The 27706-nt window shown below is 38.7% G+C and overlaps 1 protein-coding gene across 1 annotated transcript in view; it reads left to right on the plus strand.

The window, feature by feature from the left end:
- The first annotated feature begins 2415 nt into the window (after positions 1-2415).
- The window catches only part of RCAN1 (regulator of calcineurin 1), a 39987-nt gene continuing 14696 nt past the window's right edge, over positions 2416-27706 (plus strand). The window contains exon 1 of the mRNA XM_068688597.1: positions 2416-2802. Within this exon, the coding sequence (XP_068544698.1) occupies positions 2587-2802 (216 nt within the window). The 5' untranslated portion in view covers positions 2416-2586. The remainder of the gene's footprint in view (positions 2803-27706) is intronic.

The following is a 27706-nucleotide window of genomic DNA, read 5'->3' on the forward strand; positions in this document are numbered from 1 at the left end:
GCCGTATATTGCATTCTCTTCACACCTAACAGAAAGAGGGGAGGAATCCATCATTAAACATTAGGATTAGGGAGAGTGAGGTTTAATTTTTCTTCTGAAGTTCACAACTGAATTAATGCCTGGGCGGTGGTGGTGGTCACTATTGGTGTTTGCTGTATTTTCTAGAATGCCGGCAATGCTTGCTTTCTCTGAATTGTCTGCCTGAACTTTTCAGCTCTTTGGGCAGATAGGTCCTCAGACTGCAGTGCTTGGAACAATGTGATAGTGATCTCAGTCGAGCTTTGGGTGTTATTATGATACAAATATAATTAATGACTTATTTTCATCCACAAATCTGACACCTGGTTGCAATTACCAGCTGGTGGTGGTTTATGCCATTAGACCAGTAATGGCCAGTATTATGATTTTGAACGGCTTTCATAACAGTAAAATGGCAAGCGGCAATCACAGGAATTTGTTGCTGGCAGATTTTGCTTCTTCTGTGAGAGCTTTTAAATACTTATAACTGAAGATTTTTGTTCAGGTTCCTCAGGTGAGGTTTCTGTAGAGGGCTAGGACTCTTGAAACAGAGAGTACAGATACTCGCTCCTTTGAGAAGCTATCACCACTCACACCAGGAAGAAAATCTGAGAGCATAGAATAAGATTTAAAATTATATTAACTTATCTAAAGATTGAAATGTTAGCTCTAAAATATTTCAGCAAGTTCATATACGTGACATTTACTATAAAATACCATTTGTTTGGATTTTTGTGAAAAATTGTGTGAAAATATAAACAGACTTACATGACTTAGAGCAATCAGTCACGAAAATATGCTGCACGTAAGATGTGTCTCTCTCTGAGAAAGGCTTGAATGGATTACAACAGACAGATTACAGAGTCTGAAAAAAAATGTAGGAGGGAGGGAGAAGGCAAATGATCATCTCTTTGCCTGGTATTTTTTGCCTTGTTGTATCCTGCAAGATCTCATTAAAATTGACTGAGACCAGTAATTCATCATTTTAAAGTCTTTGATCTGTTGGGAAAAAAAAAGTCAGCAATGCTAACTAAAGATAACAGTAGTTATCTCAAGTACAGGGGTTGTTGTCTCTGCTGTAAACTTTGCACAATGCAAATTAGTAGGTAGCACATAATTTTCAACCCTCAAAATTGTTTCTTCAGAGGTTCTTTACACCACCAAAATATTGCTGCATTTTGGAAGAAAAGATCAGTAAAAATATGTTACTTAGAACATCATTAAAAATATGTGCCATACCATATTTTAAATCATTAATAAATGTTGCTCAACAAGTGACCCATTGTAGTCTGTATCAATATGTTTATAGCCTGGTTACAAAATCCAGTCCTGTGTGTGGCATGGTAATTTTTTTCCAAGTGCATGCTAACACGTGTTATCTACAAAGATATAGTTTAAATTGCAATCTAGAACACCAGACATTCTGAATTGAAACAGGATTTTTTGAGCCTCTGGATAGATGACGCCGGCTGATAAGATCAGTGTGTGATGACATACTGCTTTCTAAGTCCCGGGACTGAGATGTAATATAAATGACAGGTGCCTCCTCACTCACGTCTGTGAGAAGTTTCTTGGAAATTGAACATGAGAATAGGATTAGCACCTCAGCTTGCTAAAAGTGGTGTTCTTGTGGTAGCCCTCTTTTGGTCTTGGTGAGAAAACAGCTTTTGGAGGGATTGCACTTCCCACTTTCAGACCTCCTGCTTTCTTACTCAGCCCTGTGGAGGTCGAAGATTGAGTTAGAATTTTGCCAGCTATCATCCAACATCTTTTCACTCCTTACTACCTTTAACTCTTCTGTGCTACTCTTCTACAAGGATAGGATATTTGGGGTTGATATGTGAATATCAGTAACTTCATATATAAAAAAAAAAAAAAGCATGTCATATGAAGTTCACTCTAAGGTCTTATGCTAAAAAGGTGTTGCTGTATATACATGTATGTAAGAAAAGTGTTTGTCTAGGTCGGTTACGTTGGACTAAGCAGCTCGGCACAAATAGATAAGCTTTTGGCATCTGCAGAATGTCTGACATGAGCAGCTCCTTGAGCTTAGCTAAGAAAGGTGCAGCTGTCCCTTATAGACTTTCATCACTAGGAAAAAAAAAAAAAAAAAAAAAAAAAAAGAAAGCCTTTAAGAATATGCCTCCTTCAGGTCCAAGGTAAGGGAGAAGCGACAAAAACACCACACGACACAACTCTCCCAACAGGCTTTTTATTCCCCTTGACTCTGCAGCACCATGAAACCCTCTGCAGAACATCAAGAGCTACATCAGGTAGTTTTGGGGGCAGACAAGAGAAACACGAGTCATTCGGCGGTGCCTTGCTAAAAACACCCCCTTTTTTAATTCCTATTTAACGCCCCTCAGGGCGGCGCTGCCCTCACTCAAGATGGCGCCGGGCAGCGCCGCGCTGCCGCGGGCCACCTGTTGCAGCAGCACCCGCCGCCTATAGGGCTTGCGCGCGGGGGGGGAGCAGGAAGGCGACGGTTAAACGGCCGCGGGGGGGAACCAACGGCCGCCGCCTCAGCCGCGCTCCGCCCCGCAGCGGGGGCTCCGCTCGCCGCCGGCCATGGAGAGCGGCGGCAGCGGCGGCGGGAGGGGCTCAGCGGAGCCGTCGCCCCGGGAAGGAGACGAAGAGGAGGAGGAGGAAGAGGAGGCGCTGCCGGCCGAGGCGGCCTGGAGCTTGGTGGACGGCGCGATGGAGGCGGAGGCGCTGGCGGACCTGCCCACCGCCACCATCGCCTGCAACCTCGACCCGCGCGTCTTCCAGGAGGGGCCGTGCCGGGTGAGGGCCGCGCCGCCCCGGGGGGGAGCGGGGAGGGATGGGGGAGGCAGCCCGAGGGGCGTGGGGCTGCCCTGAGAGCAGGGGGAGGGAGCTGCTGGGGGGTCTGTGGAGCCCGGCTGGGCTTAAAAGGGCAGCACGCCGCTCTGACGGAGCGGGGCAGGGTGACAGCAGGTGTCAGAGGGATGTTACACGCTGCCTGAGACATCCAGGTCTAATAAATAGATGTAAACGGTTCAGGATTGCTGCTCACCTCGTCCCTGGCTTTCCTGATGGAACTTGAATTCAAGTCGAGCTTGCCTCCTCTTACCTGTGGCACCGCTGCCCAGAATTAAAGAATCAGCGAAACCAGCATTTCTCTCTCTTATTTTTACACTCCTTTTTGCCATCAAGCTCTTATTTCCTTTGATGCTGAAGGAGATGCTCATTTCTTAAAAAAAAATTCAAAATGAAACCGACTTGAAAAATTAGGCAATAAGCGTAGTGGTTTAAAATCCTATTACAATAATCGCCTGTCTCTGTGAAAAACAATTTAGAGTAGATACAGCAGAGGTCCAACAGCTGAAGGCTATGAACAGTTGCAGTGCATTAAAAATGAGCTGGAGGTTGGAGTACAATATAGCTGCACCATCTCTATTACTTTCTAAAATTATGTAACTTTTAACAGCAGTGTAACCCTGTATCATGCAGGGCACCTGCTGCTAGGAAGGGAATGACACCTTCACAGGGATTTGCCCTCTCTAATTCAAGTTCACTCTAAATGTACTTAGCAAAACATAATCAGTTCCAGTATCTTCAGTTGCTGGTGGTAATAGTATTTTTCGTAGGTGAATTCTATAACCTTAAAGGGTGTATTTTGAAAACACATATGCACGTACATAAATGCACGATTACACAGAAGATTGGGAAGTGTCTAAACACTTAAACCATTTTTCCGTCTGTTTTAATTCCAAAGGCTCTCAGTCTCCACGTACTAAGCTTAGATCAGAACCAAGTCTTATGCATTACTGAAATGACAATCTTCTTTTTTTTTCCTTATTCATTCTATTTATTTTTTCCTTGCCAAGAGCTGCAGCAGGTAGGAATGCAGATTAATCACAAGTTTATTTCCTATTGTTTTAATTAATCATCTTGGTGTAAATAAACTGTCTTGCCTTAAACAGGGATGACAGTACACATGGTTACTGCAGCATAGCTGTTGCTCTTAATTCTCTGCCTTAGGGATTTAATTTTATTTTGAACCTGAATAAATGTGATGTTTGTGCCCAACAGGAAAGAGAAATCTTTCTGGAAGTTTTATAAAGAACATTGAGGCAGTTGGTAGGTGTACACAGACTTCTAATAGATTAAAGAACAGTTCTCACTTGGCAAACTGGACCTCTGCCACTGAACTGATTCACTGAAGAGAAGAGGTGACATGAGGCACTAAGGCTGGGATTCTGGTCTGCTTGGATTGGTAAAAGGTGGATTCATTGTGCTGCTATTAGTTAATATGAGAAGAGTAAGGTTGTATTACAATGCACCTTCTGTGCATGCATCCAGTTTTGCATTAGTAGTTACTAATTCTGGTACCCAAGAAAATGAAGGTGATTTTGATTTAGAGTGATGATTTAGCATCTTGAACAAATTATAAGATGATAACCATACTATACTTAAGGAGCTACTTTTAAGAAAACTCAGTTTACAGAAAAGTCAAATTTGCTCTTAAAGGACTTACAAGCAGTTGCATTTAATTTATTCTGTCATAAAGGAATGAGTGAAGGTATTGTAAAATATAGCAGAATATAGACAGTCTTCCAACCTAGATAATTCTGTGATAATGTTTTTATAAATAATCTATTACTTTTGATGAGTTGAGTGTGTTTTTGAGAGTAAAAAGAGAATAAAAGGTAAAAAATAGGGTGTATACAACAGTTTTAAAATACCTTTTTTGCAGAGTTGAGTTTCCTCTTCTCTTTGGTAGGCCCCTTAGTAATCCTGGATTGCCCTATTTGAGGAGGGCTGATCCAATCAAAGGTGAGATAGGAGACGGCTGGCAACTATTTCCATTTTGCCCTCCCTAGTCAGTGATTCCTGCTTGTGTCAAACTCCCTCCTCAGCTAGGGGTGAGGTAGGGCTGTGGCTACAGCATTTCCTTAGATTACAGTTGCCACCAAACTGTTCGGGCAGAGATGTTTTTAGAAGTTAGAATGCATGGAGCAGGTTCCCTAAAATCAGTGATTTGCTCTCAGAATGCGTCAATGGGCCAGGGTATTTTATTTATATTTGTGGGTTTTCTCTTTTGGTGTTCCTGCCATGTTGAAGTTTCACAGTTCCTCTGGTCAGAAAAGTATTGAAATAAACACTCAACAGTGAAATCTTTTTTTTCTTTTTTTTTTTTTTAATGATAAGAGTGGCACATCAAAGGTGAAAGTACAGAATTTTAAGACGTAGAAATGTTGGTTGTATGTCTTTGGTTTTGCTCTTTCTTTTTTTTCAGTTGAAATCTGATTTTGTTTTTTATTGGTTTTGATATAAATCTCTTTTAAAATATACCATCTTCTCAGGTAAGGTAATAGTTTCTTCTCTGCTGTATTCACATAAGAAAGAATCACTTACTAGTACCATCTGACTTTTTGGAAAGCCATCCATGATGTATTTAAGTATCACTTCCAAAATCTTCCCTAGAATGCTGAAATACGTACTCTCAGGCTTTTTCTAACTCCCAGTTGAAGAAATTCCTATAGACTCTGCCTTCACAGATGTGTATGGTAAATGATCTGAAGTAAAAACACTTCATCTGATCTTCAGGTTGGCTAATTACCTTGGAAACAAATTCTATTCTGACTTCCTGAAGTGTCTTGTACTCCTTCCCTTGGCTTTTTAGCAGTTCTAATGTTGACTTTATGCTTGAGCAATTGTATTTTTTTCTTAAAGTGATATTTATTCATGCAGTATGTAGATGAGTTTGATCTGTTGTAACTGTACTATTACTGATTTTAAAATGAGCCTGTGTACTCATTTAAAAGTGTCAGTAGCTAATTACCAGAGCAAGCATTTTTTTATTTTCCCATTTCCATCTTCCTTAGCTGGTATTCAATTTTTTTGTCTTTTTTTTTTTTTTTTTGTGTGTGTCAGTGGAGGACACTTGGGTGTTTTAATAGGACTTCCACTGAGAAATAGCAAGTGCAGAAGGTAATAGCTTGCTTGTGTCTTGTAATCCTGGAGGGATGTGGCATACTTCACTGATGATTTTAAACTTCAGTGCACGGCCACCGGGGGGCTAAATAACTTCATTTATGCCCCAGTAGTCTCTTGCTAAGTAGGTTACCTGGGTCTGCGCTGTCAGGTTTCCATTTCAGCTTAATTGTAGGCAAGTATCACTCATTTAATTTGAGGGGATTAAAAGAGGAATGTAAAGTTTCTAGAAAGAACTCAGCTTTGGGCTACTGAGGAACTAGTTTTGGTGGGTTGTATTGTGGCATTTTTAATGGGGGCAGGGACAGACTTTGGATACAGCTGTTTTCCTTAGGGCGGGTTGAACTCCTTGCATTACTTTAAGGTACCTATAATTGCCTTAGTCTACTAAATCTCCCAAGTTACTGCTAAGTAATGAATGTAGCAGGTTTCCCTTAATTAATGGAAAACCCGCATTCATAGATAACAGGCTGTTAAATCGCAATAATAGTTTTTCTCCAGAGCTTGCTAGAGAAAACTTCGCTGAAAGCTGAATTTTTTTTTTTGAAGGAACTTAGCTTGATTGCTTTCCAGTGCATTAGTAGGAGGGAGCTGGTCTCCTGGTACCCTAGGAGAGCACATCTACGTCCTCATGTAACCTCCAGTGGCAAGCACGGGTAGAACTGGCTGTGAAACAGAGCCTGATTATTTTAAATAAATCATAGTTGTGTTTGAAGATAAGGCCTGAAAAGGTCAGAATTCTCTGCGGTAGTATAACCAAGAGTAAAAGCAGCAATGGCAGATATATTGCATCTTGTTAATGATTATCATAGCCTTAAAAGTCTAGTCTTCCTTTAGCTTTGTATAGGTTTAATATGGAAAAACTTGTTTGTGAATTGATCTGAAAATAAACTCATTGTTAAATGAGCCATGCCTCTGGAAACTTTTAATTGACTTTCAGCCTACTGAAATAATCATGAGATGTTGAATGTATTTTGTATTAAATACTTAAAGAATTACTTCTGCTTTACAGGAAGTTGATCAAATTTCTCAGGAGTATTCACAAAACCTTCCTTACAGAATAGTGCTTGGGTTTTCTGGTAATCTCTTCCTGTCTCAGTCACATGCCCCATTAATCCTTTTACTTAAAGTTTGTCAATCCTCTTAGGTCACATTAAGAAAAAAAAAAGCTTACATTTTTGTGACTACAGCATTGGTTTTGGTGAAATGTTCCGTTAATGGGGAACTGTATGAAATCCATACTTTTCTGTGTATGTTTCTGAAGTCTTTCATTCTTTCTGTGCTGGTGCTCTTCCTCAAATCACTTTTGTGACAATGTTTATAAATCTATTTTGTTGCTTTCCAAAAAAAGCTGAGGGTTAAGATTGTTGTTCAAAATCCTATCCCAATGACCTGTTTTTACATTGAACAGTGAAATGGCTAAGGATGGTTCAAAAAAAAAAACAAAACCTTCCAGTATGAAAATTCTTGCAGTAAAATTAAATTTTCAAAGTTATTTAGCAGTTGTACATTGAGATGGTAGAGGTTCCTTCTGCAGCTGTTAACAGGTTAAGGCAGACTTTTGAGTGACTTGAAGTCTGGAGACCATATAACTGTAGTGCTGTGGCTGACGTAATAATTTCTGATGTTACAGTGGAGCATAATACCATGCTAATGCAGTTTTATGGCTTCTGGGATGCATCCAGTCAGCTAAGTGTATAGGCAGAGCTTGTTCATATCTTGGCATCTGAGGACAAACGTGAACTCCTGAGAGTCATTGGGATATCTCACCTCCATAGCTCCTGAGGGTCTTTGGAAAAACTTTGTCTAAAAAGCTGGCATACTTTATTCATAATATGAACATTTTATACTAAATACATGGTCTGTATGGAAACTTTAGCAACAGTCATGAAGAGGTGGAATATTCAGTGTGTCTGTTTCGTTTAAGGCTGATGTCTTCGGTCTTCCCACTTGAGTAGCTTTTTCTGGCCTGTGAGCCCAGAAAAGGTTTTCTAGTTGCTCTTCCTGGTGCTCATGTGGGATGTTGCTTTCTTTGTCATCACAAAGACTATTTGAATAAATCACCTTCTGAGCTGAGTACTCTTCATCTTCAGCTGGCATAAAAGGGTCTGAAGAGACTATACAGCATGAAGAAGTTTGTTCAAGCAGTCCTTGACTGCTTTTTTCATAGACTTGGACTTTGAGGCATTTGGGTGGCTCCCTTCCATACTTATCTTTCTTGTGAAAGTTCAGATAAAGCCATGAAACAGCAGAAAGGTTGATTTCACAGGAGGAGGGAGAATTATTTTAATTTCTGTAGGTTTTTGTCCTCAAGGCATCTCTGAGTGCATCATACATGAATACAAGTCGAAGTTTTTAACATAAGTGAGCTACTAACAAGAAAGCCCTTGTGCTGCAGCTTTCTGTGTCATGGTCTTGAGAAGAGGCATTCGGTAGCAGTCTCAGTTCTATATCACACTGGGAACATTCTGTAGGTCTTCTAGGTCACGTGGAAAGCATAAAATACTTATTTCTACATCCAAAGTCCTGGTACTAGTTAAGTCCTTAAAGTACAGAGATCATCCATTTTATTTCTACATATAAAAGGATTTGCACTGTTTGCTTGAAGAATGGGAAGTATGTCGCTTATATAATATGTTAAGGAAAGTCATACATACAGGGTGAAAATAAGGGTAAGCAACATTCAGATTTGGCATGTTTGGCTATAAATGGAAACAGTTTCAGTAATGCTGCCTGAGATGGCTGTTAAGTGGCTTAAAAATACTTTTGCAAAGTAAAAAATAAATATTGTAAAACGGCCATTAATAGCATAGGTGTTGTAGATAATAAAGAAAAAAAATATTCCTGTATGATCTAATACTCTAATCATTAACCCCAGGTCATTAAAAAAGACTAGGCAAAATTTGTGATACAAGCTTAAAAGCTTTAATTTCCCTGGAGAATCTTATGGAAATTTGGAAGAGCTTTGTCTGGTTTAAATCACTGTGCTCTACTCATACCAACAAGTCCAGTGTACATTAAAATGCTGTGGAGGACATTTCCTTATGTTCTTTGTTATCTGTGTCTTTCAGGAACAAATTAAGGTCTGTTCTCCAGAAATACCAGCACAGATGTGCCCATGTAAAAATAACTACAGAATTTAGATGTGATGCAAACTCGAAACTCATTACAAAAACCTCTTGACATTATAATATTTGCTGGTGTAAGCATTAATGGCTATGTTAATTGGTAATGGCCAAACTGTCCTATGCAAAATAGGTTTAAATGGTAATAAAAGATTTTTTTTGACAGCAGTCCTAGAGAAAGCTTAGGCCTCCAGTAGTTTGTCAGTGAAAATGGTTGTTCAGTTGGACACGTTCTGATTAAAAACGTTTGTAAATGTCTATTTTTTGTCTAATATTGGTCTTTTAGGGTCACAAGTTAGTGTCAGAACTGAAAATGAAAAAATGAGTAAAATGTTTGAAAACAGGTACACTGTTAAATTCATATATAGCACATAATAGAAATAATGTTGTATTGTTTATTATAGTGAAAAAATATTGTAGATTCTCATGTGCATGCATTGTTTTTATATTTTTAAATTTGTGTTCTAACAGGCAACTGGGATGCTAGGTAGCTTTAGGTGGGATTGGTTTGATTTTTTAACTCTTGCCCTAAGCACTGCCAGGTGTAAAGAGTGTTTCCATACTTTAAGCTTTACATGGAGATGCTCCTCAAGTTAGTGAGGGGGGAAAGTAATTGTTGCCATTACTGCATCTTCTGATTTAAAAAAAAAATAAAAAAAAAAATCCATGAGCTGTTTGACACCAATGTGTCAAGTAAAACTGAATGTGAAAGAACAGTTTGTGAAGCTTGTTAATGTTTTCTGTGGAATACTTTATAAAAATATAAAAGTCCTATTTTTCAGTGAGACTTCAGATTGATGAAACACAAGTCTGAAAACCATGATGTGGAGATTCTGGGTTGTTGCGCTGTTGTTTTTTTTTCTTCCCCTCAAGACTTGATGCAACTGATGATAGTAGTACCTCAGAGATGGACCCAGCTGAGACTCTTGTCAGTAGCACAAGGACTTCGCTTTGTCTGTGACAGAAGCTTTCTAGACACCTCTGGCCTGAAGCAACTAGGAATGGCTTTGTAATTAGTTACAGGTTTTTCCATTGAGATAGCCAGAATGTGCCCCCACCCCCAATGGAAACTGTATTTTTTAAGTCTATAGAGATCATTCGTGCAGTATTAGTTATTGTAACTCGGTATTCCTGAAGGATTTGCAGGCTTGTTTAAAAAAAAGAAGACGTGGGCTCCATCAAATTCTACAACCGGAGTTTGAAGGGTAAAGGCTTCTTGTTTCCATGAGAGAGGGGAGGTGTGGGAGTGAGCCACCCTGTGGAATATTTCCAGTGTAGAACATATGCTGGAAATACATTAGTGAAGCTGAAATATCCAGCTGTCTTCCGTGAACCTGAAGTTGGGAATGGGGTCTCAAATACAGCTTTGTGTGTGTGTGTAATGCATAATTAAACTGGGGATCTCATTACCCTAGTATGTTAATATTAGGCTTCTGGCTTCCCTAAGAAAGGGGTGTTACAGATTCATGGGTGCTGTTGAGCACTGTGATTAGGGTATATCTTGATCCCCAAAGTTTGTGACTTGCTATGGCAATGATTAAGTGTGAGACGTTGATATTTACCTGCTCTTACACCTTCTTTCTCTTCCTGCAAGCAGTTGTTACAGCCAGAGATAACTAGGAGGGCTTTCTTCTTACTTTATTAACTACATGAGTTACTTATTACTGGTACCACTCATAAGAGCAGAGCTATTGATACTTAGTGTGTGCACTGGATTTCATTTATTTAAAAAAAATATTCTCATTGTCTAAGATAAACTTCACTTTGTAGATTCTCAGATAGTTCAGAAGCTAATAATTGGATCGGACACAGGTAATTGTTTTTCCTTTTTTGAGGTTTTCTTTTCTGGAGTTATTTTGATGTTGGCAGACTTCCTGGAAGGAGAACATACTCCTAGGTACTGAGCTGAGTACATTGCAAACCTCATGAGTTGGATTTCAGTTGCTTGTTGTTCCTGAAGTACAAAAGATATTACAGAAGTACAAAAGCCACTAGAAACAGTGAGGCAATGTATCGTTCTGATGAAGCTGTGGTTTTAGGAGGGGTAACTGTGACCAAACTGCTCTATTAAGAGAATGAAGTCAGAGTTAAGAGTACTGTGATTACTTTTTCCTATCTGTATTCAGCGTGGCTGAAGGGTGTTTGACTGGATAAACTTGAGTCATTTGGCAGAAGACTGGCAAGGAGAAAATTAAGGTGCTTTTGGCACTTCTGTCTTGAAAGCTACATTGTAGTTGCCCTATTGAGAAGCTGCACAGAGCTCTCCTGAGGTATACTTAGAAACTATCATAAAAGCTTAATGCTGTAATGGGTGTGCGTCCTGTATTTCAGCTGCAAATAGCTGCGCTGGATTGGATGTTAGCTTTGTGCAGAGATAATGGCGAGATAAGTATTGTTTGGTCACTGGATTTATTTGTGTATGTGCATCACATGCTTAATGATGATAATCTTGGTATCCTTAGAACAGAGTCAGACTTTGACAAGAAATACCTTTTTAAATGCTGTACAGGCGAGTAAAAGAATCACTTCTCTATTTCATCAATGAAAGAAAATATTCTGGAAGCTTCTGGGAAGGCTTGGACATGCTTTCAAAACAAGGGACTGTCTGGATGCAAAGTACTTCTAAAGATTGGGCTGCTTTCCAAACAAATACTGGCTGAAAGGCATGGAAAATTGTTCTTTTTTTCTTTCATAGAGGTACTGTTTCCGTTCTCTGTAGAGATAGGAAGCTAATGTAACAGGGCTGGTGAACTGCCAGTAGACTCAAGTTGTATTGTTAGAAATTGGTTTTATCCTGTTTCTGATTTTGTAGGTGAAGAAGCTGTTCATAATCCATATGGTTAAATAAAAGACATTTGTGAGATAACTATCAAGGCCCCATCCCTGGAAGTGTTCAAGGCCAGGCTGGATGGGGCTTTGGGCAGCCTGGTCTGGTGGGAGGTGTCCCTGCCCATGGCAGGGGATTGGAACAAGATGGTCTTTAAGGTCCCTTCCAACTCAAACCATTCTGTGAGAATAAGAAAAGGAGGGCAACCCAGCAAGTGTAGTTGTTGTTATGAATTGTATTAATGAACAGCTTCCATCTATGAGAGAAATTTGGTAATTTGTTCAGGACTGGTGGCTTTGCAGCAGTGAGTTGCCCATTGCTGCAGAAAGCTGAGGCTTCTTGTTGTCTAAAGTGGGAATATGTATGTAGTAGACTGGTTTGCCCAGTTTGGGGAGCAGGGTGAAATTAAACATGCAAAGAAAGAAAAGATGAGGTAAGAATTAGAATATGTACATCCTGCAGATTGGGATCTTATTAAAGAAGCGAAGTATTCTCACATCAAGCGGGACGTACATACTTGAAGGAATGTGCACAAAGCTTGTGTGCATGGCTTGTGTATGCTTGAAGGAATCAATGGGAACCCATTTAGTGGTGTTTGTCCAACTTCTGATGTATGTGGCTGCTTCTTTGCAGGATAGTTTTTTAATCAATTTCCTGTAGTTAGACTTCTTGGCACTTCGGCCGTATCACTTCAAGCTGATAGCAAAGATCTGTTGGCTAATGGAAATAGTGATTAAGGGCTTGAATTTTCCTGAGGCTCCAGGGTGATAGTGAAACAGCTGCTGTTGCAGGCAGTGGAAAGTATGAATAACTCTTGCCTGGGGTTGTATAACCAAAAGAATAATCGGATCAGAGACTAGGTTAAATCATTGTGACTTCTGACTGTTAAAAATGCTGTTAGCCCATGTGTTCACGCCTCGTTACAACATATAATTTAACGACACTAAACAGAACCCACCTATTAGGCATGAATAGATAGTCTTTGCATTGGGAGTCAGATACTTTCCACTTGAGAAACCGAGTGTGGGAGAAGGTCACTTTCCTGAGAGGTGTGTAATAACTTCGAACAAATTTTGAGTTTCTTTGGTATATGTCAAGCAAGTTTTAAAAGAGGTATTAGTAACCTAGCCGATAGCAGATTAAGTGCATTAATTCTTGACACGAGATGTTTGGGAGAGAAATTGTTCCCTAATTAACTACTTGAGATGCAGCTATGTCTCTTGTTTCTTCCTTGGGAAGCTGCCAAAATAAAAAACTGTGCTCTTATCAATACTAGAGTACAACATTGAAGTTTTCATCTTCCCTGCTGAGAAAAAGTGAAAGCTGCATACTTGCAAAGCTACAGGGGAAGCAGTCTTCTGAAATGCATGAACTGTATTTGTTTTTAGCAATGTTATTTGAAGCAGAAATTTATAAACAAAAGCTGTGGCCTTGAATATTCAGGAAGTCAAAACGGTTTCAGGAGTTATTTTCCGATATTTTCCCCCTTCATCTAAAGCAGGTGTGTGTTTCCCATAAAAACAAAAGTAACATCCTAAAAGCTCTATTGTTAGGCACTGCAAAAGCTTTAAATGGCAGTGGGTTTTTGTTACCAGTAGTGTTTCAATAGCAAAATTACCACGAGGCATGAAAGGTTAGGTCAGATGGTCGAAGGTATTTTGCATGTTCTTATTGCCAAGATATTTCCATAAACAGTTGAAGTAATACAGCCCTTGTGTTGCTACCATATGTCTGCTGCAGTGAAAGGGTTAGTTACATAGGAAGCTCCACAAGCTTTGCAGACAGGCTATTTGGCTGGTAAAAAGCTGTAATCGACATACAGTATGTTCAGAAATACAGATTATATAGTTTATCACTCTCTGTAGCATGTCACTAACTTAACATGTCTGAGAAAATCAGAATATTAGACACTAAGCTTACCAAAAATGCATTTGATTTAAGATAAAAATCCAGCCTCTTCTGTGGCTCGTTCTGTTATCTTTATCAGAATATTTTAAAAATGCTTTTGAAACTTCTGGGTACACTTAGTGTGTTCTTAGAAATACAATCGCTAATTTCAATTGTATTGTTCTTCTGCTACCCACCCAGAACATTCTTTAAAAATATTTTGAAACCATCTTCCATTCTTCCTTCCCTGACTCCAGTGGAAAATTTCATTCTTCAAAGTTCACAAAATAGCAGCCTGCTTCTCAACAGCTCTGTGGTTTTCTAAAGACTCCTGAGTATAACCTTTTTCCCCTGACTTTTATTTTTCCCTTGTTCACAGAGAACATAGTAAAAGAGTGGGCAGATGAATGCTGTAGAATACATAACTTGTACTTGGCTTTGATAATATCTTTCATCTTTAAGTTAAACAAATACTGCTGTCTTTCTGTTAAAGTCCTTAAAGCCCTAGAATCCATTCTGTTTTCATAGGGTTTAGTCCTCCTCTTCCCCCTACCTTCCTCCTAATTCAAGTAGTAGTTTTGGCATGGAAGTTGCATTTTTTTAATGTTAATGAGACTTCTATGCTTAACTCTATTAAATATAATCAAGATTATGGTCTTCAGGGAGTATTACAGAGCTCACATAACTGGGGAGTGGAGGGGAGATAACTTGGGGAAAAAAGATTTTATGGGACAAAACCTATTTTTACTTGTTGGAAGTGACAGCTTAAGACAGAAATAAAAGTGACTAAAATAACACTGAACACTTAAAAAAAAAAAAATCTTAAATTCAAGGTAATATAGATTTAGCTTCACCTGTTAACAGTATTAGTCTCTTAAAGCATAAGTTGTTACTTGGGTAAAATCTGGCACATGAAAGTGACAGAATTGTAAATATAAGGTATTATAAGTGTATATTAAGTGTATCAAAATGATAACCGACAACATGCAGCAAAGAATACTTGTATAAGCAGAAATGCTCCAAATGACAGCTATCTTGAATTTACTACCTGAAAATTATCTTCTTACTACTACAATAACCCTCTGACCCCTTAGATGATGCAGTCCTGAAGGTGCATTTAAGGCCTAAAAGATAAGATATATATATTTGCTAGTCAAAGGGGATGGAATAGTATAAAATTCTGTGTAAGATTCTTAAATACTGATGAGAATCCATTTTTCCTTTCCATAATATGCAAAAGTTTAGGTATAACATAATGCCATATTAATTTTGAAGTGTTTATCTCTGAAAATGTCCTGAACTAGCTTTTTATTAAGTGGAGTTTGGGTAAATTAAAAAATATTTCAGGGACCATCACATCATAGATTCCCACAGACAGAGTTGGTGTAGGAAGTAAATGGGAGTAGTGAACAGTCAAACCCAGCTGTAACTTTCAATGCAGAGGCTGTGAAGAACCTCAGATGATGTGGCAGGGACCTGAATTGATGCTGTTGAATGTCCTTTGGTCTGGGAAGCTGATGACAACACTGGTATCTGTTTTGGTGCTGGGGAGTTCTTTCCCACAGTTAGTCAGCTATTGAAGTTATTTGTAGTAGATTTGGTCTCTTAATTGCCATGCTACGTAAAGAAGCATAAAGTTTATGATGCTTTAAAAAGTACAATCTAACATCACTTAAATACAAATCTGAGATCATAGAAGAACCAGAAAATGTAAGAGTTAACATCTGATCCCGTAGTGGCTAATCATAAATTGAAAAACAGAAGTTACTTAAGTTTGTGAGTCTGTGCTGTCTTTGCTTCCATGTCTGCCTTTCACAGAGTAAGCCTAATTTAAATTCCAGAAGCTCAGTTTGAGACCTATGGTTTAACCATAATTGTTAGGAGTGTAGTTGCTCTGTCACTTAATCCTTAAATGTTGCCCAACTATTTTTACAGCAAATCTGTGCTTTAAAAAGGAGATAAAGGATCTCCTGAAAGCCAAGTAAAAGAAAAACAAAAAACAGCTGCAAAACTTCAGCGCACAATGTAGTACAAGCACTTAAACTCTCATTGGCTTGTGCTAACGTAGCCCCTAAGCCTAGATTGTGTCAGGAAAGGATCCTGGGTCCCTTTCAGGCCCCCAATCACTGGGACAGCTCTCAAGCAGGAGAACCTGCTCTGTGTGGCACTGAGGATTTGATAGAGCACTGAGTAATCATCATATTTTTTTTCTTGGAAGGTCAGCCATGTTCTTCATGAGCAGTTGGACACTCCTAGTAGGAGAGAAGGCTGAGAAGTTTGTGTGATACCCCATGAGAATCTGGGGGAAATAGTACTTGGAACTGTAAATCTAAAACCAAAGTATGACCACTGGGAAGTAAGTGTTATAAAAGGCTTAACATGGTAACCTAAACAAGTTATCCTAATTCTCCATTCTTGAAGAGGATAATCTTATTTTTTATTTATTTTTTAATAAATTGGATGTGGAACACCAAAGCTTATTTCTGAACAGACAGATCTGATTGCATTTATTTTATTGGAGCTTCATCCATCTCAGACAAAAGGAGTTACTGTAATTGCTACATCCTGCACTTGTTATGTGGTTACAGGTGAAAAAGCTCGCAGTGGAGGAATTTAAAAGAATTTTCCCTGGTTTAGCAGTGTGATGTTTTTTTTTCCTCCCTCTCCTATAAGGAAAATCATTAAAGATAAATCAGCTTTCAGTATAAAACTTTCCAGGGTATGTACTTTCTTATAGCTGACAGTGTGGTATCTCTTGTAAATTCACAAGACAGTGGTTTCTTAAGAGAACTGCTAACATTTTTTTCCCCCCCACATCTTTTTTCCAACCCCTGTCTGTGCTCATTATTGTTTAATCCCTCCTGCTTGTTTTAAGTATCACTTTATTGTGCTGACTGCTCTGGTGAGTACTTTGCATTGCATATTGTCTAATTTGAAGATTGTGTAATTATTTTGAATTTAAATCTACAAAAACTTTGTAACATTCAGGTTGCATAATGCAGAACTGGAAATGCTTGTAGGCTTACTGTTCTTGACAGGTTTTGAATGTCAGCTAAAATTTTCCTGGTTGGCTTTACAAACAACCAAGGTAGTGCTTTTCTTTAGAGGCTGTCAAAATTAAGTGACTTTGAGAAATGACCCATGCTTAAAAATAGCATTTATGAAACTGTGACTCCTAAAAGAGTATCTATTAATTGTGCACAAAGCAATTTAATGAAGAATGAGTACGTTAGGTGTTTTCACTCACAAATTGCGTGCAATAAAACACTTCATCTCCAAAAAAGCTTTTTGCACAAGTACTCCAATCAAAACAATTCATCTGGAAAAAGTGATAAGCCTTAACTGTTCACATGGGACAGATGTCTTTTTTTCTGTATTTATTGAAATGCTAAGTACGCAATCCTAGTCTTTCCTTTGCCTAGGACGTTATTGTTGCAGTAACTTAATGAAGTTCCTCAGAAATACCTTGGAGAGTGGCAGTAATAGCAAACAGCCTAAGAATAGCTTAGGGCAGCACCCTGAAGGGAGCTGTCTGCCTTTCTTCTCTGGCCCGATAAAAGGCTTCATAGCTGTATTTTCCATAAAAGTGTTTGGGGAACTATGAAAGCAGGTAAACAACGAATTTGAAAGCAGTATAGAAACCTGAGGAGTTACCTCCATGTTCAATATCCTGCTGAAATTTCAATATTGTTTAACTTATAGTGCTGGAAACTTACTTCCCTCTGAAAGATTATTCCTATTTTGATAGCACTTTTATTTAGATGGGTGGTATCATGTGTTTCTAAAACTGATAAAAACAAATCAAGCTTAGAGCCTAAACACTTCTGCTAATTTCAAAGAATGCTTAATGGAAAGTCCAATGAAACCTGCCTGAAGCAAGTAGTGTAAAGTTCTCATAAAAATGAAATTTGTAAGTCAAACTCAAGCCAGAAGCAATGTGAGCAGCGCTGTGTCAGACTGTCTGGGAAGGGAGGAACTGGGTAATCGATTGTCCTGTTGCACAGTGGAGAATGTCTGGTGAGGAAAACCAACCTGTTGCACAGACACAGCAACCCACATCTAAATGGGAAACGAGGTTACATGTCATTTCACTATACCCAGGGCTTATCTGCATACTAAACAGAGCTACAGTCCCTTAAATTCCTTAATGATCATGGGAGAAGGTGAGGGTCCTGGGAACTACTTTGAAGGCACATTTGTTTAAGTAGTACCCTCCAGACTCGGGCTTGACCAGAGGAACCAGAACTTTGATCAGGTACTGAAGTCAGCCCCACTGGTGTGTAATGTGTTGAACTGACACCAGGAGGGATTTTAGGAACCAGTCTGGCAAGCAGTTTCAGAGAACTTGTAATTATTTTGCAGTCCCTCTATGTAAACAAATTATTTGTAATCTTGTGACTTCCAAGAAAAGAACAAACTTGTGATTGAAGATGTGAGTATTCAGGGAGGCTCTTTCTAAATTTCCTTACAAGACAAAAAAGTTTCCTTGGGCATATGTGACTGGAGTTCCTGTAAATGAGATTAATTAAAATTGAGTGAAGTACATATACAATTTCTTATAACATTTTTGAAGAAAATAAGCATTTAGATGTGCATTAAAATTATTTTAATCAAATTACTGCTATCCCCCTTCCTAGTCCCTCTAGGCAGGTCTCAGAGGGTTTTATAGGGAATGTTTCCACAGAGATACTCCTCTTAAGGGGCTGCACAAATTTACCTTCATGTGCAACATCCTTTTCTCCTTAATCTTGAGAGAGGTCAGTGTTTGTAATTACCACACTTCTATATGGAAGTAAGGAAAAAATATTGGGGAAACTTCAATATCTCTCGTGTGTGTCTATGGATTCGGGATTTACTTGTATGTACTCGAGTCCTTGGTTTTCCCCTTCCACACATACTGTGATAGAGGATAACGTGTCCTGCTATTTAAACACTGCAGCCCTTGCTGGGTCAATGGAGATGGCATTAGGTCTCCTGACAGCTCTGTTCTTCTTTGAGGCTTTTTTTTTTTTTTGTACGCACTGTTTGTATTTTTACTGGTACTGACCAGCCTCTGGCTTTTGAGGTTGCCCTGAAGTCAACTGTCAACCTGTCTTCAGTCTTACCTTCAGTGGTATTAAACAGTTAAATTCCTATTTATTGATAGTTTGTGTTCCACCCCCATCTCCCTGTAATTTTGGTGGTGACATCTAAATAGCGATAAATCCCTATTAAGAGGAGCTTACAGATAAGGACTTGATCCTCCTTTCATTTGGGAAAGTGGCAATGTTACGGCATTAACTTTAATTGGGAACAGAATTGGCATAAAATAGCGATGCCAGGATCAGGACAGGCAAGAGAGGATAAAATGTGCTATTAAAGGATGTACTAAGTCTGGTTACATGTATAAGTAGAATTGTGTGTAAGCCTGGAGTAACTTGTCAGAAAAACAAGTGCGTACGCGTTTCTCGTGAGAGCGGGCATCCTGGGTACAGGAGTGCTTGAGTTAACAAAGTGTATTTGGTAGGATGAACTCATTAAAAAATGCTGTTTGCTTTTAAAGAGTCTTGAAAATCCACAAAATCCACAGTTAGAAACTAGACAATGAAAATACACTACTTTACATACTGTACAGACTTGGTGAAATGTTTTCCAGGAAAGTAGAGTACAGCCATGAATCACTTATGGAAAACCCAGTGGAATGAATTAGTCAAATAAATATTTGAGTGACCAGTCTTTGCCTTATGCTATCAGGAAATAGTGCAACTTTCCATGATTTTATACAAATCATGGGGCACAAATGAGAAGCTATAGTTAGAATAGCAAGCACTTAAAGTTGCTGCTCTTTGACTGTCTTATAGCATTTCTAAAAATGCTTATTTTGAACTAAACTTAGTATCAGGCAGACGGTGTGGATATTTCTGAGAAATCTTCAAATATTTACAATGCTCAGAGAATTCCTCTACTTTCTTCCACAAACTTTATCTTTACCTGTGTTTCTCCAATGGCATAATTTAAGATGGGGGCCCACTGTTGCTCTCTCCCAAAAGTGTTACTTATCTTCTCTCTTTAGGTTTCAGGATAACAACTAAGCAAAGCCGAAGTCTGCACAGTTGAAACAACTGTGGAAATGAAATCTTCCTTCCGCATCAGTACTCAACAAGTTTGATAATGTACCCTCACCTCCGTGTTGATTACTGTTCTTAGTGCTGTTCAAAGAACCGGCTAAAATTAACATCTTCATACTTTGTTGGCCAAAAGTTCATCTGCTGGATGGTGGTGAATGTTTGTCTTAATGTTATCACTGTAACTTTCAGCCAATTTCTACAGTCTTTCACCTGTGCAAAGGCATCAAGTGTGTGAGTTTTCAGTTTTTGCCCTGGCAAGTGTGATCAGAACAGTGCTAGTGATTACAGCATTACAGTACCAAAAAGGGTATATCAGAAATACCAGAAAAAAGTGCACGTGGTGAGGAAGTACAGCTTTCAGGCTCCCTTGGAGCAAATCCTGCAGCAGGTTTTGTGACTGTGCTTGCTGATCCACCCGCCTGTTGGGAGCTGCTGGTGTTGGGAAGGTTGTTGCTTGGAGTTACCAACACCTTTGCACAGGTGTGAAGCTGTGAGTGCTGGCTGGCTGACAAGTCTCCCTCCTTGCTGCTTCCTCCAGCTTGACAAGAGCTGGTTCTTCCAAAGGTGATTGCATCCTAGTTCTTTTAGGGGGCTGCATGGGAATTGTTTGTTTTGTCAGCAGCATCTTGTGCCTGGATATGTTCTTGGTTATTCCAGTTTGGCCTAGTGGAATATGTTCGGTGTCTTGTTGTTTAGTAAGTTAAAGCTGTTGTGTTAACTCTTGAGGTAAATACACCTGGAGAAATTTAATGATAAGAAAGTTAAATCCATTTTCAGAGCCCTGTTAGCAGTGCAAGATAGCATTGCATTGAACACAGAAAACAAATTCCACCCTGTCTCTGTGTAGAGGAAAAAAAAATTTGATGCTATCACTGCACTTCTCCATCTGTTTGGATTCTTTTTTTCTACTAAATTTTTGTATGCTTGACCAGATAGCCACTCCTAATTCTTTCTGTCCTTTCTGGCCTTTGTTCCTTTGTAAAACCCAAAGCACACATGCTATGCTAAATGCACTTTTCAGATCATCACTTACTCACTGTGCATCTCAGTCTTTATATGCAGTCTCAGCTCATTTTTGTTTCGAGCTCTGGAAACTCAACAAAAAAGAATACATTATTTTTTCCTAAGATAAACTTAGTGGTTTTACTTAATTTTTATAGTGTATGGATTAAAGAAGGCCCTAAAGCTTGCAAATTCCTCTGTATACTAAGCACGTTACACAGATTGCAGAACAAATGTCTGTCTTACTCTGCATGTGTGTTCTTGGCTGTCACCTTCTACAAAGTTCTGAATCCTCCCGTCTTTGTGTGCCATGGCATACGCTGGTACTTGTTCTAGCTTGTCTGGAAGCTCACAAAAGCTGCCTGGTTGGCTTGTGCCAAGCTGAATAGCTAACAACTAAGTTTTGCATGCTTCTTCCTTGGTCTTCCAGCCCTCTCCCGTCCCTGGTATTCACACACATCTTTTTTTATCACAAATGCTGTCCTTTAAGCCTTCATCCCTGTATCGTACTTGATAAAAACTTACTAGGAGGCTCAAGAGAGTCCGTTTATTTGACCTAATGTCTGATGACTTTGAGAAAACTCTCCCTATCAGTTTAAGGGACATGTTTCTTCTGTAGATTTGTCCTTGCGTGAAGGAACTCTGCAGGGGAAAAAAAAAAAAAAGGCATTGTTGTGTGTTTTTTTTTAAACCTTGAAAGATCATTTTTTAAAGGATTGAGTAATGTCCTGAGGAGATTATCCCTGAATGGTCTCTGAATATAGGGTTATAGGCCCTTAGCAGATTTCCTGGTGAATGTAGAGTACTCCTCAGAAATTCCTACCCTTTATGATGCTGTTTGCTAATGACTGTTTCCTGCTTTCCAGGTGAGAGCAAGCTTTGTGAACTTTCTGGTACCTCCTAGGTGTACAGCAGCCATAAATATTCCTTGCCCTGCTCTTCTGTTTCCCAAAGAGACACCAGCTACTCCAGACTACATGGTTTGTAGCTCCCAGGTTCTGGCTGGCTTTGAGGTGCAGATGAGTGGGATGGCATTCTGGTGCTGATCAGGCTTTTTGGCAGCCTTATGTGAACTGGTGATAACTGCATGTCCTGGTTGCTCAGTTCAGATTAACACCTTCATTCCATAAATATCACTTCTCGAACAAAGTAGGGGAGTTCTTGTAGATTTTTCTGTTGAAGGATCTGTTCTCTCCTCAGCAGGTTTATTCATGACCACTTCAGTGGTGCTGCACAGGAGTTAAAGCATTGGAATAGCTTGTTTGTATAAGTCATCCATATGGACTGACAGAATGCAACACAGATCTTATTTACTTCTGATTTTGTTTCTTATTCATTACAAGTATTTTTTTCAATGAAACAAAATTAAACAGAAGTTGTTTATCTCAGAGTACTTGCTATGTATAAGATCCTAAGATACTTTTTTTTTTAACAAGTCCACTATTCTGTTCAGTCCTGCAGTTTTGCAGATTTTTAATTGTTAGTTTTCAGCACATCAAAGTCACTTTTCAAAGCAGAATGATGTTTTTAATATGAATAGCAAAATAGTTACCAGTGAATATATTGTATGAAAAATGTTTTTCTTTCAGAACAGTTGAATGAGGGCAAAATTGCAATCCATTTACAATGGATTGAGTAAATTCCTTGCAGGAGTAGAAATAGGTTGCAAAAAGCTTTTAGATTTTGGAATATAGTTGCTATATTAAAAGTTTTCGAAGTGAGTGTAGCTGGTTACTCAAGTACTCTGTTGTGGAATTTCCAAATTACGGCTTTTATGTTACCCGTCAGTGAACAGGAATTTAGTGTTTAATGATTGGAAATGGAAGTGTAAGTCATGGATTTTTCCAAGGAAGGAATAAGCACACTGTAGGTATTTATTTTTCTGATGGTTGACTGGAAAACTGTCACACACTTGATCTGTAAATAGCCCCTCTGTGATACAGCACAGCTCTATATATTCTATTTGAACATATGTAGGCTACAGAATGTAAGCATGACAATTCACGTATTTTCAGCTCCTCTTAAAAAATCTTGTAAGAGTCTATCCAGTTAAAACCACTACTTTCCTTCTTGGCAATGCTTTTGGAATCTGCGTTTAAATAAAAAAAAAAAAAAAAACATTAGTGGGTTATATAACTTTTTATTCTTCAGTGGAGCAGCTGTGGAGTGGATAGCTTCTGTGTACAGACAAATGGCTGAATTCAGCACTTGGCCTTGTAGAAACCTTGCTGACGTCTATAGGTGATGCACACTTCTGTGGTCAAAACTTTAGATGCATTGGTATAATGGCTTTCTGCTGAAAGGGCATACAGCTTCAGGGTACAATCTGTAGTTTCAGACTTCAAATGCATGCTTGTAATTCTATTAAGAACTCATTTGAGTGGGATTTCTTCTTTATTCTCCTTTTGAAACAATAGAAATAGATGCGGGCAACCTTCTGTGGAATTTTCTTCTGCCATGTTACAAGTTATTGATTTAAAATCAAGAAAAGCAGTTAGTTGACAGGCATTCACTGAAGCCAGATTGGGTTGCAATTTACATATCTTTAAAAGGTAAAATTTTTAAATGAAGGGAGAAGAAAGAGTTGTTTCTTTCAAGAATTATTGATTAAACAGTATACAAAACTGTTTCAGATTTTGGAGATATTGAGGAGAGACTGATTGTTCCGAACTTCTCTCTGCAACTTTTAAATTCAAACAAAAGCACTCTAAAGGTAATCAGACTGTAGGCAAGCCAGTAGGCTACTTCAGCAAATGTCATCAAAGAATAATAATAGCTCTTGAAGATTTTGCATCAGCTGTACTCCATCTGTGAGGGGGAGTATACATAATGACACCTGTGTATTATCTTTGGATGTAAGGCTATACCCAAATTCTCAACAATCCACAGGCATAGCACTGAGGAAACATCTTCATGATCCCTCTTCCCTGCTCACAGGTTGAATGGAAGTAGCACCTTGCTGTGTAGGGGGGTGGGAGAGCAAACAGAATGCTGCTTGCAGCATGGCCCAAGCTGCCTTTTTGTACTTTCATTAGCCTTGGAGTATGTGCTTGGTTTTGGAGTATCGCCAGGCTGCAGAATTTATTGACTTCTTTTCAATAAGAAAATGCAGGTGGAGCTGAAGTTAAAGCACTGTTTAACCAGCCATGGTGAACTGATTTGATCTCCCCAGTGTGATAATGGAAGTTTCATTGCAGCTTGAAAGGCCCAGTTCAGTTTGAGTGTCATCAGATAAGAATGACTGGGTTTTGTTTTCCACCATCAGATGTCACTTGTGAAATTTTCACTTAATATGTGTAAGATATGTCATCTTGCAACATACTCTGAAATTGAGGAGTAAGGTAGTGGTGTAAGTCATACTAAAACAGAGGTTGGTGGCATGCTATTAGCTTCCAAAATGATCAATGGAAATGACAACTGGCTTCAGAGTTTTCTTGCATTAAAGAACTTTGGAACTCTGTCCAACTAGTTGAGGAGAAATAGCCATCGTAGAGATCCTTGTACGTTGGTTCAGAAACCACTAAAAAAGCTATCTGGCTGTGCCAGAACAGACTTGAAAACTAGATTCAGCCTTGGTTGCTCAAAGAAAAGTAGTTAGGCTTCTTAAATTGGTTTATCTGAAGCCTTAATATGCAGTGATTCATGCTTTATAATGGTAACTCTTGATTTAGATGTTGAGTAGGGAGAAAAGATAAGCTGACAGATTCATTCCTTCTGCTTTTTCTCCTCAGTATTGACCTTTTATGATTACCTCCTTCATTATATAGAATGTGCAAAGTGAGATAAAAATATCTTGGGTTCTTTGGTCTGTTTAGAAAAGTTTCAATGGATATCGTTGGATATTGCATCAGCAGTGCTATTGTCCTTGTAATCCTGATGTGGTGGTCAGTGTGTTTCGTAAAACCAGAGAGCCAGACAAATGTTTATCAACATTTTGTTCTTTTAAATATTGCTTGAGATCAAGATTTTATTCTGATGAATGTATTGTTGAAGGAAAAAAAAAAAAAAAAAAAACTAAAAGACCACCTTTGACATTTGAATTTGGATCATAGCTGCCCAATTATCTTAGGATTCAGTTTTTTAAAATTCCTGTTTTTATAAAATATATCATGTTTTAATGTATTTATAAGTTTACTTATCCAAACAGAGTTGGGCTTTTAAAATCATAAATGAAATTGAGGTTTGGTATTCTGTTGGCAGTTTTCATTTATGCCTCTTCCAGCTCCAGGATGGTAGGCACATGCTACCAGGACACCTGGATGTTGGACAGCTTTGACCACACTGGCTTCAGTTTGATAGGGTTTGAGTAAAATATTCTGAGTTGTGGGACTGAGCTGTATTACTCTTGGATCCACTTACTAGTATTTCCCCCCGTCTTCACCATGAGATGTTTGGAGAACCTGGTTCCTGTGTCTTTGGCTACCTCCTTTCTTTCTCATAAGTTGTCACAACTCGATTATCTATATGCATGAACTTCATTCCTCGTCACGTCTTGTCCTGGTTGCTGGTTTTACTTACATCACTATCAAAATTTGCGTATGTCAAGGCTAGCACTAAAGGTTCATTTCCTCAAAATTTGGTCTCTAGTATCTAAAAGCTAACTCATTTGAAGGCTAATGTACGAGCCCAGCACCAAGATGCCCTCTAATGCCCCTCAGCTCACTCTGTTGCGTGGGTGACGTGTAGAGGCAGCATCAGAGTGCACCACTCCAGCTGTGGTTACTGTCAGGGTATGTTTGACATGTTTAAAGAATGCATGAATCCAACACTAAGCATGTGCCCTATCCCCTGGACCTCTCCCTCAACTGAATCTGGCTTATAAATAGCTTTACAGCTGTTCCATCTTTACAAAACAGGGCTCATCTTCAGAAGGTGCCCCTTCACAAGAAATAATGAACTGAAAACCTGTTTTTTTTGTTTTAGTAGCTGACTTGTATAGCATGTCTGAAATAATTCAAGAGAGCAGGAGACATCTTGCAAATGCACCTATCCATTAATTACTGTATCTCTTTTTCCCACACTAGTATTCAAATAAATAACCTTGAGAAGGACAGACTGATGATGGCTTTCCTATTTATACTGGTAGGAAGAACACCTCGTGCTTCCTTTATTTCATAGTTACATGGTACTTAGAGATATTACTTCATAAATTGGGGAATGGGGGGGCAGGTGGGTGGGCTTATTTTTACAAGCAACTTCCTACAGTTCTGCAGTAAATTGTTTACAGATGCTTTTCCTAGAGTACGCAAAAATGAACTTAAACAAATTGCTTTAAAAGCCCTTCTATTTCAGTTGATAACAGATGTAGATGATCTCTGGAGAATTTTCCTTTTCTTTTTTTTTCTTTATCTCCACTCTGAGGAAAGGATTAATATAGATACCTATATTTATAGCAGCCTTCAAAAAGTTTAAGGAGAAAGGGAACAGTAGTTTAAGGATTTCCTTCCCTTTCCATAGTTAGCTCTTTCTAGTGAGGCATGTGCATCACTTCCATGAGTTAGATTGTAGCATTGTCCCCACCACCATCTCTTCCCCTTGCTTTCTTAAAATTGGCACTCCATCCCCATCTGGCCATGGGAATGATTGTATTCACATTTGTCTTGGTTAAAGAAAGACTATCATTGTGGTCTTTCAATTGTCTTTTAATTTTGATTTTTTTCTTGTATCCCCCTATCTCCAAACATGGAATGGATTGGCCTGTAGTATTGCAGAACAGTCCTTCCTAGGCATTTTCATCCACTTCTAAGCAGCAGCTTGTCTTCGCAAAGGTGTTTTTTGAAACCAAACTTTCTCTTCGGATGGGGAGGGGAGGAAGGTGGAGGCAGAGGATGATGGAAGAAGTCTTTATAATTGACCTCACAGTAACTTTTTCCTTCTTCTCAGCCCACCTGCCCAATTGCTGCAAAAGGACTTCATGTTTCACAATACGTTCTTTCTAGTGTATGGAATTAAAATAAGTGAGTTTGTGAATTTATACAGAATAAATTTGGAGAAATAGTGGAGTTCTCTGAAAACTCATTTTGATTGGCTTTTGTCCTTCTATAATTTTAGGTATGTAAAGTTGTTTGTCTTGATTTTTTTTTTTTTAAGCACATAATGATGCCGAATCTTCATAGCTTTTCTGCTTGCTTTTACGTAAGCTTTTCTTAACATTTTAAAAAATGGTCACTTGTCCCTCTGCTATGTTTTGCTGTTTGGAAGAAGAAAAGATTTTATTGGAACAGCTAAGTCCAAAACAGAGGCGATACCAGATACCACACCCCATGCATGTGGCCTTTGGTTTTTATTGTCAATTGAGCCTAGCCCTGTCTATCTGCGAGAAGTATCTACTGACACACCAAATACGCTGTTGATCATTGCATTGAACTAGTGCTCTTAGACAAGTTTTCAAGCTTAATTTCTGAAAAGTTGCTTTTTATATCTGGAAATATTGTCCAACAATTCAGTTTTATAGCCATTGAATATCTTTTTTTTAAAGACATTCCTATATGGTGCTTGGCATGACTTGTAGTACAGACAAATAGGCTTTTCCATTGTGTACCCTCCTGTATGGCATCAGATGCTTATATTTTAAAGCTGCATGGATTTTTGTCTCTACTTTTATGGCTGGAAATTGTGACTAAAATACTTGTTCGCATATGAAATAGTGAATGGTCATGTGTCTGCCGTTCCACATTATAAACAAAGTTAATGAGAGGAGTTGATGATGACAGTCTTAACTCCATGCTTCATGCCCCTTTTTCCATTTTGTCATTGTGTGGGTGTTACCTTGACTTAACACA

The sequence above is a fragment of the Anas acuta genome, chromosome 1 (assembly GCF_963932015.1).
Source record: "Anas acuta chromosome 1, bAnaAcu1.1, whole genome shotgun sequence".
Taxonomy (NCBI): domain Eukaryota; kingdom Metazoa; phylum Chordata; class Aves; order Anseriformes; family Anatidae; genus Anas; species Anas acuta.